Genomic DNA, 24,065 nt, shown 5'->3' with positions numbered 1-24,065 from the left:
ACTCATGTGCTTTCTACTTCACCAGAAGTCTTCGACCGAATGCCCATAATTTCCGCAAAGCTGAGTGTGCGTGTGACAGGTGCTGACAAGGCTGGAAAAGTAGGTGCCTCTTCGATTTCTGAGATCGACCCTCGTGGTCTCTGAGCAGCCCAGCTTTTGAGAAAGCAAGCGCCTCTTCGATTTCTGAGATCGGCCTTCGTGGTCTTTGCGCAGCCCAGCTTTTGAGAAAGCAAACGCCTCTTCGATTTCTGAGATCGACCCTCGTGGTATCTGAGCAGCCTTGCTTTTGAGAAAGCAAACGCCTCTTCGATTTCTGAGCAGGCGCCTCTTCGATTTCTAAAGCTCCGTCGAGTGCAGATTTTTATAGGGGCTGGCATTAAGTTCCAAAGCACACTTGAATCTCCACCAGTAGAAGCTCCATTCTTGCACTTCTAAGATCTTGATTTGTCCGACCTCTTCTCTCTTCAACACCTTTGAAAATGTCTGGCCCCTCCGACCGTCGTTTTGACTTGAACCTTGTTGAAGAGGCAGCCCCGCCTTCTCCTGACAACATATGGCGTCCATCCTTCGTCTCCCCTACTGGTCCTCTTACCGTTGGGGATTCCGTGATGAAGAATGATATGACCGCTGCGGTGGTGGCCAGGAACCTTCTCACTCCCAAAGATAACAGACTACTTTCCAAACGGTCTGATGAGTTAGCTGTTAAGGATTCTCTAGCTCTCAGTGTTCAGTGTGCAGGTTCTGTGTCTAATATGGCCCAACGCCTATTTGCTCGAACCCGCCAAGTTGAATCATTGGCGGCTGAAGTGATGAGTCTCAAATAGGAGATTAGAGGGCTCAAGCATGAGAATAAACAGTTGCACCGGCTCGCACATGACTATGCTACAAACATGAAGAGGAAGCTTGACCAGATGAAGGAATCTGATGGTCAGGTTTTACTTGATCATCAGAGATTTGTGGGTTTATTCCAAAGGCATTTATTGCCTTCGTCTTCTGGGGCTGTACCGCGTAATGAAGCTCCAAATGATCAACCTCTGATGCCTCCTCCTTCTAGGGTTCTGTCCAGTACTGAGGCTCCGAATGATCCCCCTCCGGTGCCTTCTCTTTCTGGGGCTCTACCGACTGCTGAGACTTCTCCTAAGCAACCTTTGTGAAGGCTCCCTCTTGTTTGTTTATTTTGACTTATGTATATGTACATATTTGTAGCTTATCGGGAATATCAATAAATAAGCTTTCCTTCATTTCAACGTATTGTGTTAAATACACCAAAGCCTTCTTCGCTAAGTTCTTTGAATTTTCTTTTGTTGAAGCTTTGTGAGTGGAGCATGTAGGTTGAGGTAGTGTTCCCTTAATTTCCTGAGTGGGGAAAACTTCTCGGTTAGAGACTTGGAAAATCCAAGTCAATGAGTGGGATCGGCTATATGAATCTTAGAACGCCATTGTGCTCGGTCCTGTGTCATGTCCTTCGTTAGATCCAAGTACTCTAAGTCTTTTCTTAGAGTCTCTTCCAAAGTTTTCCTAGGTCTTCCTCTACCCCTTCGGCCCTGAACCTCTGTCCCATAGTCGCATCTTCTAATCGGAGCGTCAGTAGGCCTTCTTTGCACATGTCCAAACCACCGTAACCGATTTTCTCTCATCTTTCCTTCAATTTCGGCTACTCCTACTTTACCCCGGATATCCTCATTCCTAATCTTATCCTTTCTCGTGTGCCCACACATCCAACGAAGCATTCTCATCTCCGCTACACCCATTTTGTGTACGTGTTGATGCTTCACCGCCCAACATTCTGTGCCATACAGCATCGCCGGCCTTATTGCTGTCCTATAAAATTTTCCCTTGAGCTTTAGTGGCATACGGCGGTCACACAACACGCCGGATGCACTCTTCCACTTCATCCATCCAGTTTGTATTCTATGGTTGAGATCTCCATCTAATTCTCCGTTCTTTTGCAAGATAGATCCTAGGTAACGAAAACGGTCGCTCTTTGGTATTTCTTGATCTCCGATCCTCACCCCTAACTCGTTTTGACCTCCACTCCCTCCAAAACCCCAAAATAAAAAAAAATTAGAAAAAGAACCCAAAATCAGTGGCATGGTCCTCGTTTCTCCATTAATCAGTAGCTAATGACCTAATGAAAAAGAACCCACAACAGACTGCTTAAATTATGGAAAGTGCTTATAAAGCTCATGAATAACTTTTAGAGCCTGCATAGAAATGGTATAGCACAAATAACAATAGACAATAGAACTATGCACAGTATAACTTAAATCCGATAAGTTGCATTTCACACACACACAGATATGTCTACATATATATAGATGACCCACAGAGATTAACACCATGCGGAGGTGTGCACGCGCGCACACATAAAATATACATGCATACTTAAATTTTTCAGACAATAATACTTCACAACATATGTTGCAAGCTGGGACTATTTGGTTGACTCAAAAGAAATTGATGGGTTAGAAAAAGCACAAAAAAAAAATACAAAGACGGATGTTCTTATGTCATTCTCCTCTTACGTCGACAAAACACACACATGTGTTTTAATGCTCCAATACTCAATGACAAGGCACCAGGCAAGAAGAAGCTCAAGGCTGGAATTCCAAAGAGAACAATCTATAAAGCAGACCACAAAAATTAGACAAAATCCAAAAACTAAACAGTTAAAAAACCCCTAAAATGAAAATATATATATATATATATATATATATATATCTAAAAAAAAAAAAACTAAATTTGCAGAAATGTCACAGCTTGTACCCTATCATATCCAAGTTGTCGTACATCCTCAAGCCTTTGCGTTCATATGTGCTTTCACAATTTGAGTGTAAACCCCCAAAATAAACTGCAAAATGAAATGGTACAATGAACTGCAAACCCGTCAATCATTTCTCAAATTAAACTGCAAATCACAAAATTACCTACTCCAAATCGGCCGGAGAACTCACCAGGAAACCAAGGCTTTTCTGGGCTTAAAATTTCCTTCGAATTGGGACCAAATTCACGGTTTTCCAGCAAGAGGTTGTTATGCTTCGATAGTTTCTGAGAAAGAGAATCGAAGAGATTTCGAACGGCTTGGTGGTTTTATTACATTTCCATGGTGCTCTCCCTCTCTCAGTAGCCGTCGATATCTTTCTTACCAAAAACGCCATTTTTAGACCCCAAATGTCTTATATGGTTGGACCAATGTCCCTATCTTTCCAAACAGTTAAAGAAGAACAAATCCATTCAAAAAAAGAAAAGTAAATCACATCCTTCATAAAGCAGATGGGAATGGGATTCTATTCTGCAGTCTGTGTATCCAAAAAGAAAGATAACATCAACTATAATATGAGTCCCCAATTGCAAGGAATATCCTCTCTCTCTCTCTCTCTCTCTAGATTTTCTCCAATGGAAAATAATGGTGATAAGTGATTGAATTGAAACCAGAAAGAAACACATTAGAGACTCACCTGAGAAATCAGAAGAGCCGCTTCCTTCTTTCTCCTTTGTGGTGAACATTTTATGAATAAAAGACTAAAACAAAAGGGTAAACACAAAATCCAATTAATTAACAAAATCTGATAAAAAAAACACCATTCTTTTTGCCGAAAGATCCTTTTTTTTTTTTTTTTTATCCACATAACAGAAAAGAAGAAGAATTTGGAAACAAAAATAAGGAAAAGAAACCTTCTTTTTCACGTCTTGATTGCTGACAGTCATTTCCAAAACTGCAACTTTTTCATCAACTGTTATTCACAGACCTTCACAAACCTACAGATAACAGATAAATACTGCAATTAGATCAAAACCCTCCAAGCCGGATAATTAAATTGCTCCTATTTATTTTAAATCGTCAAAAAAAAAAAGAGAAGGAAATTTCATGAATTGGACAAAATAAATTATAGATTAAAAACAAAGGACATCATGAGAATATTGGTAAAATATTGAGATTGAACAAACGAATACAATTCCCAGAGAATAAGAATCTATTTACCTACATCCAAAAAATAGCATCAAACACAAACACCCAAATGCAATTCAGTTTCAGATGACAGAATAAATAGAACATAAATTACCAGAACTTGGTGAAGGATTACAATGAGACAGTTAAGGTTCCAAGCTCTTTTTTTTTTTTTTTTTAATTTGGCCGCAAAGTCCGTCCCACTCCAGCATTGCTATCATGGGAAGAGACTTTGAGGAGAATTTATTGATAAACAAGAAAAATACAATATGTCAGGAGGAACATGAGGCCAAACCCAAACCAATAAAGAATTCATAACAACAATTCAAAACCTCTTTCAGCAAAAACAAGGAAGCTTAGAAAGGTTGTGAGAATAAGCAACTGCAGCACAAGGAGGGCATGAATCCCACCAATGGACACCGGGGTGATCAACACCATAATTGGCCAAACAATCAGCAACTTGATTACCCTCTCTAAAAATATGAGAAATCTAAACATGCATGAAGGATAGTAAAACTCGACAGTTACACCAACTGACCAACAGTCTCCAAGGGATAGATGTCAAGGAAGGTGAGGATGAAGAAAGAAGATGAACAACTAGTGAGGAGTTACATTCAATCCATAAGGAATGCCAACCTTTATCCTAAGCTAAAGATACAGCATGAATAACAGCGCGTAGTTCGGCATCCAAAGAAGAGGCCAAGCCTATTGAACCCGCAAAACAACCAAGAGAATTACCCGTAAAATCCCGAAAGATACCACCAAATGCAGCCACACAAGGGGAACCTCTTGCAGCACCATCAGTATTCACTTTGATCCAAGACTGAGAAGGCGGGCGCCACAACACCTCAATAATTTTTGGAGCCTTAGCAGGATGTCCACGAACACTAATAGAATGAAGAATGCAAAGCTCTTCCACATAATTCTTCATACAGCCGGAATTGAGAGAATCAATATCAAGGAGTTGACATTTAATAGACCTTACAACATAATTGATGGAAACAACCTCCTCATGAAAACGAACAACGTTGCGAGCATGCCAAATAGAATAAAAACCAACTCCAATCATACCCCACCAAAGCAGTTGCACTTGGGTACCAAAACCTTGTTGTAAAGGATAATGGAAAAGGCTAAACATATCTTGAAATAAATATTGAACTCTGAATAATTCCAAAACAGTAGACCAAATTTGACGTGCAAAAGAGCACTCAAAGAAAATATGTGAAGCAGTTTCCATACCTTCACAACAAAGAGAGCACATAGATGCTATAGCAAAACCTCTTTGTTGCAAGAGATCATCAGTTAACATCTTACCATGTAAATACTTCCACAATGTAACCGAATTACAAGGGCGAAAGCAAGATTGCCAAACCCATCGATCTCATTGAACCACTGGTTGTTTATTACGCTTAAAATCATAAGCCAAAGATAAAGAAAGGTCACCATTTGAAGCAGACAACCAAACCATTTTTTCATCAATCCCGTACTTTGAAGGAAGCCCAATAGAAATATCATCCCAAATAGGCGCTAGCCATGAATGTAAAGTAGGTGGGGGAATCCAACAACCATCCACAATAAAATCAGAAACTTTAGCTCGAAAAGCCTTGCATAAATCTGGTGGAATACCAAACCTATCAACTATTGGAAAATCTAACCATCTCGCATGCCAAAAATTAATATTTTGACCATAACCTATCACCCATTTTGATCCATGAAAAATATCTGAAAAAATAGGGCGTAAACCAGGCCAAATGGAGGAACTCTTGTATGTAGAACACAGCTGTCCAAGACAATTAAAAAACCGACCTTGAAAAAACCGTGACGCCATAGATGAGGTAACCAAAATATCCCAAAACTTTTTCAACAAAAAAGCCTTATTTAAAGCTGAAAAATTACGAATGCCAAGACCTCCTTCATTTAAAGGAACACAACATTTTTTCCATGCCACAATAGAAAATCCACAAGAATCAGCACATCCCGTCCAAATGAAATTTCGAGTCCAACTACGAACCTGATTTAATACCGTAGGTGGCCAAGAATAAATCGAGAAAGAATGAGACAACATGCTTACCACAACTGACTTGACCAAAGTAACTCGACCAGCCATTGAGAGAGTGTGATCTTGCCATTGAGAAAGACAAGAACGTATTCTATCTGCTAATGCTTGAAATATGCCCTCTTAGGTTTGCCTTTAAAAATAGGAACCCCTAAATAAGTAAATGGAAGCTCACCTTCAGAGACATTGAGCCATGATAAAATACACAAACGATGCACAGAAGTTGATTTCCTAATATAAATACGAGATTTAACTTTACTAATACGTTGACCAGAATTCACACCATATTCTTCAATAAAATGCATAAGGTTCAGAAGGCTGCGCTTGTCGCCTCTTCAAAAAACCATTATGTCATCCGCATAGAGAATATGAGAAGGAGCAGTCATTCCCTGAGGGGAAGAAATGGGTTTAACCTTTCCAGAATTTACAAGATCCACTAGACCTCGACTAAAAACCTCTTCAGCAAGACAAAAAAGAAGAGGGGATAGAGGATCCCCCTGACGAACACCCCTACTACATTCGAAAAATCCAACAGGTGAACCATTGAATAATATAGATAGCCGGGCTGAGGAAAGGATTACACAAACCCATTGAACAAAAGTGTCATGGAAACCAAAAGCTCTAAGCACCCGATCTAGAAAGTCCCAATTGAGAGTATCAAAAGCTTTAGCAACATCAAACTTAATAGCAACATTACCCCCAAAACACTTATTGTCCAATAAATTAACACACTCCGAGGCCAACAAAATGCAATCTGAAATATGCATGCCCTTAAGAAATGCGTATTGATTCGGCAAAATAATTCGAGTAGCCACAAGAGCAAGCCTATCTGCAAGAATCTTTGTAATGACTTTGAATATAAAATTAGTCATGGCTATCGGTCGAAATTGAGAGATAGAATCTGCCTCTTGGACTTTAGGAATTAGAGCCACAAAACTAGAATTCAAATTGGGTAAAATATAACCTGTCTTGAAGAAATCTTGGACGGCCAAAGAAACCTCAAATCCAACAAAATCCCAGCATGACACGCCCCGACCCTGATATTCTTCGAATATCAGGATAGACACGTGCTGGCCAACACCCAAGGTGACGAAAGCCATTAATTGATTATAAGAGAAATGATTAGAAGAAAATATTCATGAATAACATCAGAATTTAAGAGTAATAAACGACGTTCAAGGAAGTGTCTAGAACGAACTAAACACAATTCAAAACGAGATTTACAAAAAAGAAAGAACATTACAAGATATCACACAAGTGGGTGATAGAGTGCTACTGGTAGGGGAATGCCTCGTACGTCCAGTCGTATTCCTCGTTTCTATGACCTGAATGGGGGCGCAAAACAAAGGTGAGTGGACCAAGTTCATATATACAATAATAATAAACAGTTATCAACATACTAACCCCCACAGTTTATATAATGAAAACTACTAGCATAATAAATGATGGATTTAATAAAAATTCTAGCATGCCAAAATATCTCAAAAGCCATAACGCGGAAAACATCATATAAATCATCGCGTAAAACATCTCGTAAATCGTCTCGTAACCGCGGTGTGCTGCTAGTAGGATCACCGAATAAATATAACTCCCGGCCCAATGCCTGCACCTAAGTCTCTGCGTCCGTAGCCAGAGATAACTACCACCCGGCCCAATGCCTCTTCATGTCCCTCAGCCCGTAGCTAGGGATTATTTCTCCCGGCCTAAATGCCAACACCAGATCCTCGCCCCAGGCGGCATAGTGTCTACTAGGTACGCACAAATAATTACGTCTCTCTTAAATAACCACTTCATAGTATAGGTCACCGATCATCGTCTACACTATAAAGAGGGTTTCAAAAACATGTTCTAGCATCCTATCAGCATCTATCAGATAGTCTACCAGTTCATGGTTTTTATAGAAAATACGATATATTAAAATATAGATCAAAATAGGCTAACAATTAATTCTTCACCAAAACACGAGACGATAATCAATAAATTCAGTAAACATGATTGATATAAATCAATTCACAAAATTCGTAGGCATGCTAATCATTTATGCAATTTCTATAAAATCATGTAATTTTAGAAGGGGTCCACTCACAAATATTCCTTAGCAGAAGAGTCGTGCAAATAAGGATATAGAATTTCTCCACTAGCAATTTTACCTAAGAACAAGAATGTAATTAATAATTAAATAAAAAGGATTTTCTAAAAGATTGGGTTTGAATTAAATAAAATAAGAGAATTGGGTTTGGATGGGTTTAGGGTTTTAAATGGATTTTAGAAACCTAAAGGTTTGGGTTAAAAGGGTTTTAGGAACTTAGGGTTTTAGGCTAAAAGGGTTAAGGATGGAAAATAATTGGGGTTTGGGCTTTAGCCCAAACACACACAATAAAACACACACACACACATATATGCACAGCCTGCATACACACACACACACACACCACACGGCCCGTAGGCCTAGAACCCAACAACCGGGCTTTAAGCCCCAATTAACTGAAGAAGGCCCTAAGGCCCATGGAAGGAAATGGGGAAAGGCCAACTGGCCTGGTGCGGGGGAAGAAGAAGGCCGGAGCTGCTACAGCTCCGGTCACCCGAAAACTATGGTTTCAAGCTCCGATCTAGGTACGAACATGAAGAACAAGGAGAGAGGAAGAGATTTCTACCTTCCAAACGCCGAAACTCGGTCGGAGGTGACCGGAAAAAGCTCCCAAGGTTCACTGTTCGCCGGAAAATGGGTGTGCTCACCCACGACAGTTCCGAAGCAAAAACCTACGTAAAAAGGTAAGGTTCAAGCTTCTAAATCACAACCAAACCACAATCTAGGTACGAGAGTGAGAGATTTGAGACCTACCCGACGGGAAAATGGAAGAAAACTCGCCGGAGCTTTGCTCCGTGCCGTCGGTCTCGCGGGCAGGGGAAGTCCGGGGCTTGCTACAAGCCTCTCCTGAGGATGGTATGGCCTTCGTGAGTCCAGGAGGATAGAGAGAGAGATGCGAGAGGTTGAGAGGGAGAGAGAGATACACGGGAGAGTTGAGAGGGAGAGAAGAAGAAGAAAGGAAGTCACGGGGGTGGGGGACGGGGAAGAAGAAAAGAATGAGAGTTTGATGATGACACGTGGCAAATGGGGGTGAAAATATCAATAATGTAATTATTTGGGGTGGTTGTAACACAGCAAGCATGGAAAAAATAACCACCAAAACCATCTGGACCTGGAGCACTATCCGGATTCATAGAAAATACAGTTTGTTTAATCTCCTCCAATGTGGGAATAGCCCACAAAGTATCATTTTCAGGTGTAGTAACCAAAGGAGGAATAAGACGAGTAACCAAACCTGTGTCAATAGCAAGACCATCATCATGAAAAGCATTAAAAAAAATGCTCCACCACATGATTGCGCAAAATCTCAACATCCTCAACCAATTCCGAATCAATACGCAAAGAAGAAATAAAATTACGAGTCCTGTGAATTTTTGCCAAAGTATGAAAATAACTCGTATTACGGTCTCCATCTCGCAACCATTTAGATCGTGTTTTATCCTGCCAAAAATTTTCTTGAACTAGCAGCGCATGAGACAAAGTAGAATGAGCTTGTAATTCAGCCTCATGACATTCATCAGTAAAACCCTCTGTGGAGATTTCTAACTGAATTGTTTCTAAAGCCTCTCTAGCATTGTCCACGGTAACATTGACATTTCCAAAAACATCAGCATTCCAATGTCTTAGAATAGGCTTTAGCAACTTGAGCTTTTGTTGAAGAATAAACATAGGACAACCATAAACTTGAATAGACTGCCATGAAAAAAAAACCAAATTAATAAAATCAGGATGATCTAACCACATGCGATGAAAGCGAAAAGGAGTAGGTACTTGTGCTACAAACTTTTGAAAACAAACTAGAAGAGGATTATGATCCGAAGAATGACGAACCAACGTGGAGTAATTGGTGATAGGCCAGGCATTCATCCATGCAGTAGAACAAAATCACCGATCTAATAACATTTCAATATGAGATGATATGCCACGTCCATTAGTCCAAGTGAAAGGGGAGCCCTTAACATCAATCGGAACCAAACCACATGTATCCACTGTAGCTTGAAACTCCTCACATGCTATTCAACGAGGCAAAATACCCCCCATTTTCTCATGCGCGCCAAGAACCGCATTAAAATCACCCAAAATAAGTGAAGGACCTGAAAAGCCGGCACAAACTTGAGCAATAGAAAGCCAAAGTGGTCGACGTTCCACCACTGTTGTAGCAACATAAACAAAAGTAATACAGTGGGCATTGCCAGCTACTAAAAATTGAATAGTAATATGTTGACTTGAAGTAGATAAAACCGTAGGAGATAAAACATTAGCTGTGTGAAAAACCCAAATATTAAGCAATCTTTGACCTCTATCATTTACTCCCAGAAAATGCATACCAATAGATTTCCAAAATCTCTGACCTCTTTGCTTTCTTGAATCAATCAATTATTTTTCAAAACAATCTAAGGTCCACATAAACTTCTGCTTCTATAGTTTAGAGCTAACTTCGAATTACGAAAATCTATTTTCTTTTCATTTTACATGTGTGTGTGAAAATCCAAATTCCAACTCATACGATCATAACTGCATAAAAGATAACAAAATTGATTTCCCGAATTCATCAAACATTGAGAATTCATAACAAAATTGTGGGAAACAACTTCAACCTCCACTACACCATTCAAATTCCTAGTCTTTAAATTTAAAACCATAAGATTCCAACTTTCGTCCAAAAAAGAAAGTTAAAACAAGGGTTTTAATCACAAATGGTCCCTGACATTTATCAAACACATCATTTTGGTCACTGACATTGAAAATCAATAGAAATGGTCCCTGAGATTGTCCACCATCCATTATTTTGGTCCTTCCGTTAAAAACTCCGTTAAGTATCCCGGAACTCTTGGTCAGAAGTTTGGGCAATTTTCAAAGTTTCGTAACTCAATCGTTTCTTAACCAAATTTGACCCATAATATATCAAAATGAAGATTGGAAAGTGTAGAATAAGATTATACCATTTGGAAGCCCAATGGTTGCCGAAGATGGCTAGAAAATAGCCTCAAAGTTGACTGGTCCGAGCGAAAACTGGAAAACTCGCCGGAAACTGGGTAAACTTTAAATGTTCATAACTTCTTCAATACTCAACGAAATCAAGTGATTCAAAAATGAAAAATCATACTTCTGGACGAGACAAAGAGAATGGTACCTCTTTCGACGGCAAACTCGCCGTTTTTTAGCCAAAAAACGGCTCGAAAGTGGCTGTCTTGGTTTCGAGTTAGCCACTTTCGAGCCATTTTTCGGCCAAACCACGGCGAGTTAGCAGTCGAAAAAGGTACCATTCTTTTCATCTCATCGAGAAGTATGATTTTTGTTTTGAATCACTTGATTTTATTGAGTATTGAAGAAGTTATGAACGTTTAAAGTTTACCCAGTTTCCGGCGAGTTTTCTAGTTTTCGCTCGGACCAGTCAACTTTGAGGCTATTTTCCGGCCATCTCCGGCAACCATTGGGCTTAGAAATATGTATAATCTTATTCTACACTTTCCTATCTTCATTTTGATATATTATGGGTCAAATTTTGTTAAGAAACGATTGAGTTACGAACCTTTGAAAATTGCCCAAACTTCCGGCCAAGAGCTCCGGGACACTTAACGGAGTTTTTAACGGAATGACCAAAATGATGGATGGTGGACAGTCTCAGGGACCATTTCTATTGATTTTCAATGTCAAGGATCAAAATAATGTGTTTAATTAATGTCAGGGACCATTTGTGATTAAAACCCGTAAAACAATAATGTGAAAGAAAAAGCATACATTATCGAACCCAGCAATGTTCTTGTTCTCTGCAAAGAACTCCGCCGGCGATTTTGCAGAAAAATTGAAAGCATGTCTAATGAATATTCAAACTAAAACATGCGTACAGAAAACGAAGGCACAGAGAGAGAGGGGAGAGAGAAACTCTTATCCCTCCAACAAACCTCTGACCAATGCAACAGCCACAGGACACCTACCCTGCCGAAAATCCTCTCCCCCTAAATCCCGATGAACGTCTCCCTCCAACACGAGTGAAAGGCCACATCCGGCCCAAAGACCCAAAACCCCTTCTGAAGCCCAGAGGCAATTTTGCAAATAACGTTAAATCAGGGGGCAAGGACACTCAGTGGTGATTTCGTAAATAAAATGAAATCTACCCCAAAATTGCGCAGTGCCGTTCCCCCTTCTACTTTAGACTAAAGTAATATCCAACTGCAATTCCGTGTAATGAGACTGCAGCGGTGTTCATTTTGAATTCAGAGTCTGCTACTCTTTCCGATGTGAATGAAGTTTGTAACGTGGCTGAAAACTATACTGAACAAGTATTTGCCGATAAAAAGATCATAATTCACCGCCACCCTTTCTACAAAGAACTCCAGGGAGTAGCGAGGGCGGCGATAATTCCAATCCGTACAAGATAAACCACATACTTCATCGGCAGCAATAGATTAAGCAAACGAAAATGAAAAAGTTATCGTAACAAATCATCACATTACAAAACCACAAATTGTTAAACTAAAAAATGGTTGATAACCAGGAAACAAGCTAGTCACTACTGTGACAATAAATACAACGGTGGTTCAACCTTATCTGGTATATGGGGATGGACATGGTGGAACAGGCACTTCGGCAACTCCTTCAAGCATCTGCACAACCTTCATCATAGTAGGCCTAAGAGACGGATCTTCCTGAATACACCAAATCGCAACCATCACAAACTTTTCCAGTATCGTTCGATCACACAAGGCCTCGACTTCATGATCTACAACATCATCTAGCGCTCCTTCAATGTAGCAATCATAAACCCAGTACGTTAAAATTGCTTTCTCTTCACAGTTACCTTCATTGTCAACGCTTCTCCTACAACAAATGATCTCCAGCAGCACAACACCAAAGCTGTATACATCAACTTTGGTGGTGATTGGCAAGCTCCTGAACCACTCAGGTGCAACGTAACCTCTTGTTCCTCGGATGGCGGTAAGAGTCTGGCTCTGATTCATCAGCAAAAGTTTTGCCAATCCAAAATCAGAGATCAGAGGGGTGTAATAATCATCGAGAAGTATGTTCTGCGGCTTTATGTCACAATGGATAATCTGCGTGCGGCACTCTTCATGCAAGTACAAAAGCCCCTTCGCAACGCCATAAGCGATTTCAATTCGCTGTCTCCAACTCGGTTTGATATCAGAAAAAAGAAAGCTTGCCAATGTGCCATTGCTCAAGAACTCATAAACTAGTAATCTCTGTTGCCCCTCGTCACAATATCCAAAAAGACGAACCAGATTCTTGTGATGCGTCTGACCAATTACATTCACTTCTGTTTTAAACTCCTTCTCGACATCCACCGTATTGCCCGTAAAGCAGTTTAGCTTCTTCACCGCCACTTCGACACCAGGACTAATTTGCATCACCCCTTTGAAAACCACTCCAAAAGCACCCTTTCCTAATTCTTCCTTGAATCCATTTGTAGCTTCTAGTAGCTCTTCATAGCTAAAAGAGCGCAAATTCGAGTCCAAAACAATATCGGTACTAGGTCTTACAGGTTTCTTCCGGAAAATGTAGAAAAAACCAAGACAGAGTGCAGAACTTAAGACAACATTAAAAAAGATAGAGGTACCTAATAATACTGATTCCACGCGTATCACAGATTTCCGGCTCTTCTCTTTATCATCTGGAATTGGCTTTGGAGGAGACTGCAGAGTGGCATTATCCTTTCGGACTTTTATGAAGGTCTGTGAGTTAAGACTGACATCCACTCTCCCGTTCGAGAGAGGTAACTTCTTTTTCCAGCAGGTTTCAGACCGGAAAACAGCAACAGCGCACAAACAGTCTTGAAAGCAAGACTCGTTGCAGTTGTCCGCGGTAGAAGGCTTTAGCTGCACATAATCTGAGGTTGGCCAATCAGTATTTGCCAGCACTTCGACATACAAATCTTTTCTGGGACCTTGCAGCTCATCTTCTTCACAGCTTTGTATAAAATTGGAACTGCAGCCTCGGTATATATCATTCGGATCAAGAAAAGAAAACCCTTTTGGGCATTCGCAGGTTGGCCTATTATCTGTTTTGAGCTTACAGATACTGTTGTAACCGCAAACACCAACACCCGTGTCTTCACGAAGTGTTTGGCAAATATCGCCATCCGGCATATACCACGGAGTACTCCAGCTTGCTTTTCCAGTGAAGTTTTTCGGGTGAGAATATAAAGCGAAAATCCCATCAAAATCAAGAGTTGCCCTTATGTAGTTGTCCCTCGTCGAGACTCCCTCTGTCCTTGTAAGAATGAATCTTCCACCATTTTCTCTCAGAACAAACATGTACCCTGAGCTGTTGAACACCAATTGTTTACCTTCACTACCTTCCACAGTCCCTGCGGTCGTGTCCGTGGCGAAGTAAGGGTTGTTGGCAAAATCTGATGGCAAGTTGACGGTGTTGAGCACGAGGTTTCCATCATCTTGCAAGCGCAGCTGGAACCGCCCTTTTGTGTAGTTAGTCTCCGATCGTCTAGACGAAAGCTTCCCATTTCTCTCAATTGTCTGCCCAGGCAAAACGGTGTCTGTGGGATTGCTGAAGGTCTCCCACAAGCTCCCTGAGTTTTTGTCTTGAAGGACAAAGTTTCCGGTGTCATTCATGACCCCGTTAGCAACAATCCGGGAGGTTGTTCCGGATTTCCATATCTCTCCACCCTGAGGATTGTTAAGAACTAGTCCACTGTTTGCAGTCAAGTTCAAAATTGATCCCCCAGGTGCAACTACGGGGTTGTTATCCTCATATGCATGCCAAACTACGGTTTCTGGGATTTTCGCATACCATATCGAAAGCAAGAAAAGATCATTGTTTCCGAGGGGGGAAAATCCAAACGCGAAATCACCGGATGGAGAAAGCCATGATGAGGAGTCGCCTGTACTTGCAGTCAGAGAACTCCCAACTGCTACTCGTCCATTATTTTGGGAAAACACAGAAATTGGTAGCAAAAACAGTGAGGAGAACAAAAGCATCTCTACAGAAAGAGGCACTGCCATTGCAAAAGCACCAATTTTTCAACTTAGCTTTATTGATTAGCTATATTTCTTAATAAAGCATTGACTCCTTGTTATTTCTTCAAGTAAATGCGTGTGCACCATAGTTTAGGCTTGACTAATCTCCATGCCTGGCATTTTCTAAGTTTTTTTTCCTGGAAGTAAAGGCGTCTACCCCATTTTGAAGTCCGTGTCAACCATCAGCCACGACGTGACCTCAGACTTCGTTACGGTCACAGACAAAAATTTATGCCTAACAATAATTTCTCTGAACCTACACAACGATTTCTCCGAACCTACACATACCGTGGTCAAATTACACATTTAATCATTGTTCAAAATACAAGAATTTCACTTTGAGAAAATAATATAATGAATAGTTCTATACATAAAGACACCGAGACTTTTTGTGATAGAACTTATTCTCTCTCTCAACTCTTTGTAATGTTGCAAGTTGGAGCTATGTTGATGTGATTAGTAATGGTCCGCTGACTCGTCTCTCTCAAATCTCTTTTCATCCTATTGTCCTCCCTTGTCTATATTATGATTCTACTTACTTAAGCACTTGTAAATGTTCCAAACCAGCAAAAGATTTGTTGTGATATCCCGTTCTTGAATTTCAGTGTTATATTATACGTATTGGTATTATTGAGATTTTATATTTTTCGAGAAATTAATTATTTAAAATCCGTAGACCATTCGAGGTCACAAATTATATTGTTGAATAGATATCGAGATCACGAACGCATAGGTGAAAACCGTTTGCGAGTCCGGATTATAACGGTATAATTACGGACGTTCGAAGTTGCGTTGCTAAAAAAAATTAAAAAATAAATGAAAGGAGAAGAAAAAGCCACGGCAGTGGCTAAAAGAAAAGAAGGAAAAAAAATGCCACGGGGGTGGCGTGAGAAAAGAAAAGGGGAAGAAGGAAAAAGAAACGGGTCTGTACGACCCGTGTGTATTGCCGGCCACCCATCTCCATTTTTCGACGGTTTTCCGACGAATTTCTTCAAACAACCACTTGGAAACACTCCCTTGAACTTCCCTCTACATGTTTCACCCCAAACATCAAAGGCTTTGGACTTGAATTAGGGAGAAATCGCACTAAGGGTGCGGCGGGTGTGTGTGTTCAAATCTCCCAAATCCAAAATGTTTACACCCAATGACCACCACCAAAAGACTTCCCTTGAGCCCCTGAACAAAGCCCAATCAGTGTTGGAGGCGTCGGAGTTCGATTGGAAGCCGAATCAAAGCACACCCTTTTTCTAGGGTTTCAGCAGGTTTGAGTGAAATTGAGGTGTTTCCCGGCCAAATTGGACTTGGCCACATGTATACATTTTTCTCTACTCTTTGAGATCTTCATTTCTGTAATTTTTGGTCATTTTAAAAAATAGTTGAAATTTTCCGGCAAGTCGAGGCGGCCGATCGCCACGTGCGACGGTGCGTGCGATGGCGGCCTGGCCAGTGGGCCGATGATGTCCTTTTAAGTTCAAATAGATGCTTTGATTTCATAATTGATATCCGTATGGCGTAATTTGATTGTCTGGACTTAGTTTCATTACGATACCTTACTTGGTCAAAATGTGAATCGACGATCCGACCATTGCATCGTCACCAAACTTTAATGCGCTACAGAACATAATATTTAAGGATAACTGGAACTGACGGATCGGGAATCCGATGTACGGATCTTCCCGAATTAGATTTCTAAGTTTGTAAAATCAAGCAATGGTTGTCACTTGAAATTGTAATTAGCGGGGATCCGACCATCGGATCATGATGAAATTTTGGTAGGTTGTTTTAGAAGCATAATGTGGACTTTAGAAAGTTTCAGATCTGAAATCCAATGTGCGGATCTTATGGATCGAGTTATGTAGAAATGTGAACCTTACATTTGATCGAGAGGTGACTTTTGGTCAACATGTCTCGAAATGTTCTAAATACAAAAATTGGTACTACGGGAAATGCAGTGAGGCCGAGTGGGCCTACATTGGTTAGAGAGTGACTTGAAAATATGGGCTATGGTGATTACCTTAAATTCTTATATTAATATCAATTGTGATTACGACTTGGTTTTATAAATGTGATTTCTATAAAAATGTGATTTATATATATTTAGTCATAGACCTACATTTATTAAATATGATTTGGTTTGTTTACTGATGAGGATTGTAATATATGTGTGTTAATTATCTTTTAGTAATGGGAATGATAAGTATGATAAATGTTATGACCATGTGATCTTAGAATCCTATTAGAAGTATTATGTGGAACTTATATGCTGGTGGAACATATTAGTTGGTGGCCACGAGAAGTGAATATGGTAGGTGACTACGTTGTAATTATGGAGATGATGAGGTTTAGATATACCTGGTACATTTGGTAGGTACCATATGCTTGCTTGGATTCCGTTGAGTGATGGTCCGGAATCCCTTCTATTCTGTGATTTCGTTGAGTGATGGTCCGGAATCATATGCTTGTTTGGATTCCGTTGAGAGATGGTCCAGAATCCCTTCTAATCCGCGATTTCGTTGAGTGATGTTCCGGAATCGTATCTAACTTGGGTTTCATTTAGTGGTGGTTATGCATTGTGCTTCGCGATTTCGTTGAGTGATGGTCCGGAATCGTATCCACTTGGATTCCGTTGAGAGATGGTCCGGAATTCCTCCTATTTCGCGATTCCGTAAAGTGAGGGTCCGGAATCGTATCCACTTGGATTCCGTTGAGAGATGGTCCGGAATCCCTCCTATTTCGCAATTCCGTTGAGTGATGGTCCGAGATCGTACTCACCTTAGGATTCATTGAATTTGAATTGAGATAGCTTCATAGATGTAGGCTTTGGCCGAACTGTGTCACTTTAACCCTACTTTTCATTGTGTTGTATGAGATTATGATTGTGAGCGGTTGTGATTTGTTCAGACGAACCGTTGGATGTTTGGGTGACTCATTCGGAGTTTACAAATGTGTGGTATTGAATTCTTATGAATGATTTATATTCAAGAGATGTAAACTGTGATTGATGGCTGGCTTTATCATTATTATCACATACTTGCATTATTATAACTCACCCGAGCATCGCAGCTTATCTGAGTTCTTGATGTCGATGCACCATTCTCATGGTGTAAGCACTGATTGTATAGATGTCAAGTCTGAAGAGATTACAAGAGATCGCTTGGTATTTTGGTTGGATTCTGTTGAGTCATCTGGAATCCCTACTCTTGCTCATTTCCATAAGGGTAGTCCGACCTTAGAGTCGAGTGAATATGAATTGTTCACAGTAGACATTGTGCATAAATTAGACTTATCATGTTAGTACTTGAAATCCAGGTGGGGAATTATGTAGGGATCCCTTATTAAAATTTGTGAAGTGATATGGGACCTTATTGATTGAATAGCATAGTAATTATAGATATCACGTACCTTTGATTTTCAGAATTGATTAAGTAGAATGATTGCGGAATGATGTGGGATATGATTGTTATTATTATGATTAGTTTCGTTGCTCTAAGTGGCTTGAGAATAATATTGTGCTTTGTTGGTTCTTGGATATGTTACATGTGGTGGATTTAGGTTCCATGTTGAAAACATAGTGATTTATAAGACAGATGAAGTGAAAATGTTGATTGTCATATTAGATTGTTATGTAGCCCTGAATCTAGTACTTCCATACTTGTCAAGTTCTAATGATTGATTGAAGAATGTTATATCTTTCGGCTTGAACGTACTGTGGTAAATGTAGATGGGTAGTGAAAGACGAACTACGATCGACTTGATCCCTATTGAGGGTACGTAGGCAATCTAACGAGGATGTTAGATGCAGCCACAAAGTATTCGAAAAATTACTATGCAATTCGAGGCATGGCATGTGCTTGGTACATAACTCGGAGACGGGTATGTTAGATATACGGGTATTTGGTGACGTCACGTGTCAATCCTGGACGTATGTCAGGATCGGGGCGTGACAATTTTAATGGTATCAAAGCAAATGATCCTACTCTATGGTCGTGAATTACGATATGCATTGTGGTTGCATGATTTTATAATTTTTTGGCATAAAGATGCATTCATGTGATACATGGACACATATATATTTGAGATACATATATGAATTGCATTGTGTTTGTGGTGAAATTTCCATGGTGATTATGAAAAATCTCATTAATGGATATTATGATTTGCATTGGTATTGCATTATTCGCTAAGTTCTTTGAGTAATGAGAAAGTTATGTGAGAAGTATATTTATGTTGTGAATCATCATGAAGTGAAGTAAATTGGATTGATAATATTTTTGGAAAAGTGAATTGAATTGCATATTGGAATGGTTGTTAAATTGAGGGCTAGTAGGAGACCATGACCCTGCTTGGTATATCCGCGACAGGGGGTCATTAGTGGTCCTGCTTGGTTAATCCGCATTGGGAGACCATACTATATATGGATCACGTTTGGTTAATCTGCATTGGGCGATCCTTATGGCCATTTATACTTAGGGGTGATCATGCTTGGTTAATCCGCATTGGGTGATCACTGCCTAACAGTTCTTTAGGTATGACTCTGCTTGGTTAATCCGCGTTGGGGAGTCACGTCACTGCCTACTTAGTTATTTTCTATATATTATGAAAATGTTGAATGTTAAGGTGATTGTGAGGTGGTGGTAAGTAGATGGAGAATTTGTATTACACCTGGCACTTGAGAAATTGAATTGGGCAAAAATGCCGTGGATATAAGGGTGGATATGTGAAATTGGGCGAGAAAGGCCCGTAGATGTGAAAATGGACGGAAAAGGTCCGTAGATGTGAGGAAAAAAAAAAGAAAAAAAAAGAAGAAGAAGGAGACAAAGAAGAAAGGAAAAAAGAAAGTGTGATGTGTATTGGTCAGGTGTATTACAATCTTTTCCAGCCTACTAGTCACATATTGAAATAAAAGAAAATGATGGTGGAATCATTATTCTGTCAATGATAAGTGTGGATAGAAATTTTAAAATGTTATGGCCAACGTGACACACCCCGACCCGAAAATCAGGGCGTGCAACGATAATTGTGGTTGGAAATGTTAATATTTAAGGAAGATATGGTGATTTGTTGAAGGGGAATGAAATTATAAACTGTAATTATGGTTTGCCATTATAATGAGAATGGTGGGTGAATATGAATGAAACTATGGAATGAAAATTTTGAATTCATTTAATATAAATGCTTTCCCCAACTAAGTTCTTCGCCTGATGAAAAGAATTGACGGAAAGGTTGATAATTATAAACTTGATTGGTTGGTTTGCCATTAACACATTATGGTGTGAAATTCCGATATTTTGTTAGCCACGTTAGTCATGGTTTGAGATTTGGCATGTGACTTTGTCAATGTGAGATAAGTTAGTTCTATGATTCAGACTATCTTTAAATTGATACATGAACTGATTGTATAATCTGTTTGGTGAAAGATTGGGAACAAATTGGTTAAATGTGGCATATTGACTAAAGTTTAACCCTTCATTCGTAAGAAAGAGAATAACTGCTGCCATGATAGCTATTCTTGATTCAAAGATTGTTTTCACAACGTTCACATTGATACTTATGATCTCGTACCTTGTGTAGTAAAATATGACGTAGGTATGCTCTGAAAACAACACGAAAGAAATGTCAAATTTTGCTTTTGAGCAAAAATAAGCATATAATAGATGATATGGAAATAATTTGATCAATGACTCATAATTCGATTCATTTGTGATCACTTGGTATTCTTCTTTCCATTACCTAGTGATGTGATTGGAAATTCCAATAATTTTGGTTGGAAATTTGGACCTTGATTTGTCAATTTTAATATTTAGCCAACAAGACTTATGGCTTAAGGTTGATATTATTTTGCAAGGAATGTGACTAGAAATTTTGAGAAAGAATCGTAGTTACGAATATGTATAGCCAATGATTGTGGATGGGTTACCAATGATTGTAAGTATTATGTTAGTGTCTGTCTAACCAATAGTAAATGTGATTTGATAATTTAGTTAAGTTATGAAGACTGCGACTTGATGTTTGATAAATATTTTGACAATGAGTATGGCTAGAATTCCTGATAATTATTCTGCCAATAAATTTTGCTAGGAATCTAAGTATATGGGTGAGAATCACGATGATCTTCGTTGATTTATTTATTTTGAGCTTGAATAAACTCCTAGGTTGAGGTTATAATTTATTCACTATAAATGGAACGTTGGAGAAAGTTCGTAATTGCAAATTGGTTGGTTTGGTTGTCATAATCATGAGTATATCAAAGAATTCTTGTTAGTAGTGGCGTTTTCGATGCTTGTATAAAGATGGGTGTTGAGATCGTATTGAGACGATGATAATTGTATTTGCGAGCAATGGTTTGATATTGTCGAGTTTGATGCTAGCTAAATTTGAGTATAATTAAAGAGTGAATGCAAATTGTGAATTGTTATCTATTTGATATGTGGCATTAGTGGATATGGATTGGTACTGAAATTTCGAGGACGAAATTTTTTTTAGGGGGAAGAATGTGAAATCCCGTTCCTGAATTTCACTGTTATATTATACGTATTGATATTATTGAGATTTTATATTTTTCAGGAAATTAATTATTTAAAATCCGTAGACCATTCGAGGTCACAAATTATATTGTTGAATAGATCTCTTTAAGTAAATGTGCTTGCACCATAGTTTAGACTTGACCAATCTCCATGCCCGTCATTTTCTAAGTTTTTTTTTCTGGAATTAAAGGCGTCTACCCCATTTTTTGAAGTCCGTGTTACCCATCAGCCACGACGTGACCTCAGACCTCGCCACGGTCACACACAAAAATTTCTCCGAGCCTACACAATAATTTCTTCGAATCTACACATATCATGGTCAAATTACACATTTCATCATTGTTCAAAATACAAGATTGCACTCTGAAAAAAATAATATAATAAATAGTTTTATACATAATGACACCGAGATTTTTTATGATATAACTTACTGTCTTTCTCAACTCTTTGTAATGTTGCAAGTTGGAGCAATATTGATGTAATTAATAATGGCATGCTGACTTGTCTCTCTCCAATTTCTTTTTATCCTATTCTCATCCCTCGTCCATTTTATGATTCTACTTAAGCACTTATATATGTTCCAAACCAGCAAATGACTTGTAACTTAAATAGTTAAGAACATTTATCACTACACTCGAGATTCTTGGTTTCAGTATATAATATATAATATACATGAATGTTCCAAATCAAAAAGACTAGTAAATACGAGCATGACTCACGCATCTGCCGGCCATTCAAGTCCACCAGTCAAAATTCAACAATGGGGCTCACAAAGACAATTTGAAAAGTAAATACAGATTGAGGACGGATACAGGTGGTGTCAAATCTGAAAACAGACCTCCATGACCAAACAAAGACGACTAAGTCTTCTAGTGATAAGAGACTAACGAAAAATGCAAAAATATCTTCACAAAAACAAAGACGACTACGTCTCCATTCATGTATTCACAAAAAACAAAGTACTAACTGAAGTTTTTAATGTATGATATAGGTCGTTGGGGTAAAACACCCGAGGCCGAGTTGAGATAATCACGGGGTTGAGGAATCGAGATCCTCTCCGAATGTCATAATATGGCGCAAACGGACGCAGAGATCTTGGCCACTTATTTTAAATCAAACTGCCTTCATTAGTATATCCTATTGGCCCACATCACACAAGGGGTCCAAATCTCTCTCTCCCCTCTCTTGAACGGTTTGAATATATTGGTCTGTCGATTTAGCACTGCAAGATTCAGATAGGATCTGATTTCGGGTTTGAGGTGTGGTTCGACAACCTTTTGAAGCCCGTTGAGGTGTGGTTCATCTCATCAGATCGGGTCAGCCATTTCGAACCAGGTTGGATCCCAGGTCAGGCCAGCCATTTCATTCGCCTAAGATGGACCTGACAGACGAGGCGCTTGTATATTGCCTACAGCGACCAAATGGACTCATGGGCTCATTAGATGATGAATCTGGACCCTGGTGGGTGTAAAGCCCACCTCAGCTCGATCCATGTTCAATCGATACTACAGAGAAGGTGGAGATGATATAAAGGTAGAGTAAGCTCCAAGTCATGTGGAGGTCAGTCGAGATTGAACACACGTTCATAGAATCATAGTATCAAATTCGAGTCCAAATTTTAACACTACGAAACCGAAAAGCATGCAACTCCGAAAAGCATTGTTTCAATCCAACAACCCAAACTTCCTTAAAAAACTAAGACAAAAACAACAACACTAGGAAACGGAAAAACATGCAACTCAGAAAACCATTGCTCTAGTCCAAATGAGGTTCCTCAATGCCTCAAGCTTTTCTAAACACCATAGCCTGAACCTTTTCTTTGCGCCTTCTTTGCTTCACCAGAAACGTTCTTAATGAGCTCCTCTTCAAATTTGGGACGAGCAGGCATTAGGTTGTGCACAATGACGTAAATGCCCCTAGCCCTTGCCACACCCTAGGCGCGTACGCGTGCATGTCCGACCTGAGTTATCTCATTACGCGCGCAGTTAGATCTTCCCATATTGACATCCCTGCTGTCTATTCTCCTGCGAATCCTTCTGCTGGTGACTTCATCCGGGTCCATTTTCTTGCTCCTCAGTGCATGTTCATCTGCTTTTCCATGTTAATAAATATAGGAATCCCGTAAGAAACAGCATTTGACAAAACAGAACCTAATAATAACAACAAAACTTGACTTCATCCTCAGTGCATGTTCATCTGCTTTTCCACTTCAAAGCAGCTGACGGCACGATTCGTACTTGGACTCCAAGATGTCTAGATTATGGAGAAACCAGCATTTTGTCCAAAACACACAAAGAAGTGTATTTTCCGTTTATACCAATTAAGTGTGTTGAAGCATGTCCCACATGGCCACATCGGAAACTTTTTGAAGTTTAAATCCTCTTATATAGATAGTTCGACTACTAATTGCCTTGAGGCCTTAATTTTGTATAAAACCATACCTATTGAACTGCAC

At 39.5% G+C, this 24,065-nt stretch overlaps 1 protein-coding gene and 1 long non-coding RNA gene across 2 annotated transcripts in view; one reads left to right on the top strand and one right to left on the bottom strand.

The window, feature by feature from the left end:
- The window catches only part of LOC126589252 (G-type lectin S-receptor-like serine/threonine-protein kinase LECRK3), a 45,920-nt gene extending 30,824 nt beyond the window's left edge, over positions 1 to 15,096 (bottom strand). The window contains exon 1 of the mRNA XM_050254492.1: positions 14,623 to 15,096. Within this exon, the coding sequence (XP_050110449.1) occupies positions 14,623 to 15,071 (449 nt within the window). The 5' untranslated portion in view covers positions 15,072 to 15,096. The remainder of the gene's footprint in view (positions 1 to 14,622) is intronic.
- The window catches only part of LOC126589266 (uncharacterized), a 77,362-nt gene that overhangs the window by 29,564 nt on the left and 23,733 nt on the right, over positions 1 to 24,065 (top strand). Inside the window, exon 2 of the long non-coding RNA XR_007611783.1 lies at positions 13,846 to 13,944. This is a non-coding gene — a long non-coding RNA (uncharacterized LOC126589266). The remainder of the gene's footprint in view (positions 1 to 13,845; positions 13,945 to 24,065) is intronic.

This window comes from Malus sylvestris, chromosome 11, assembly GCF_916048215.2.
Source record: "Malus sylvestris chromosome 11, drMalSylv7.2, whole genome shotgun sequence".
NCBI classification, from domain to species: Eukaryota; Viridiplantae; Streptophyta; class Magnoliopsida; order Rosales; family Rosaceae; genus Malus; species Malus sylvestris.
Note: the sequence above shows the minus strand (reverse complement) of the source record. Positions and strands in the feature narration are given on the sequence as shown.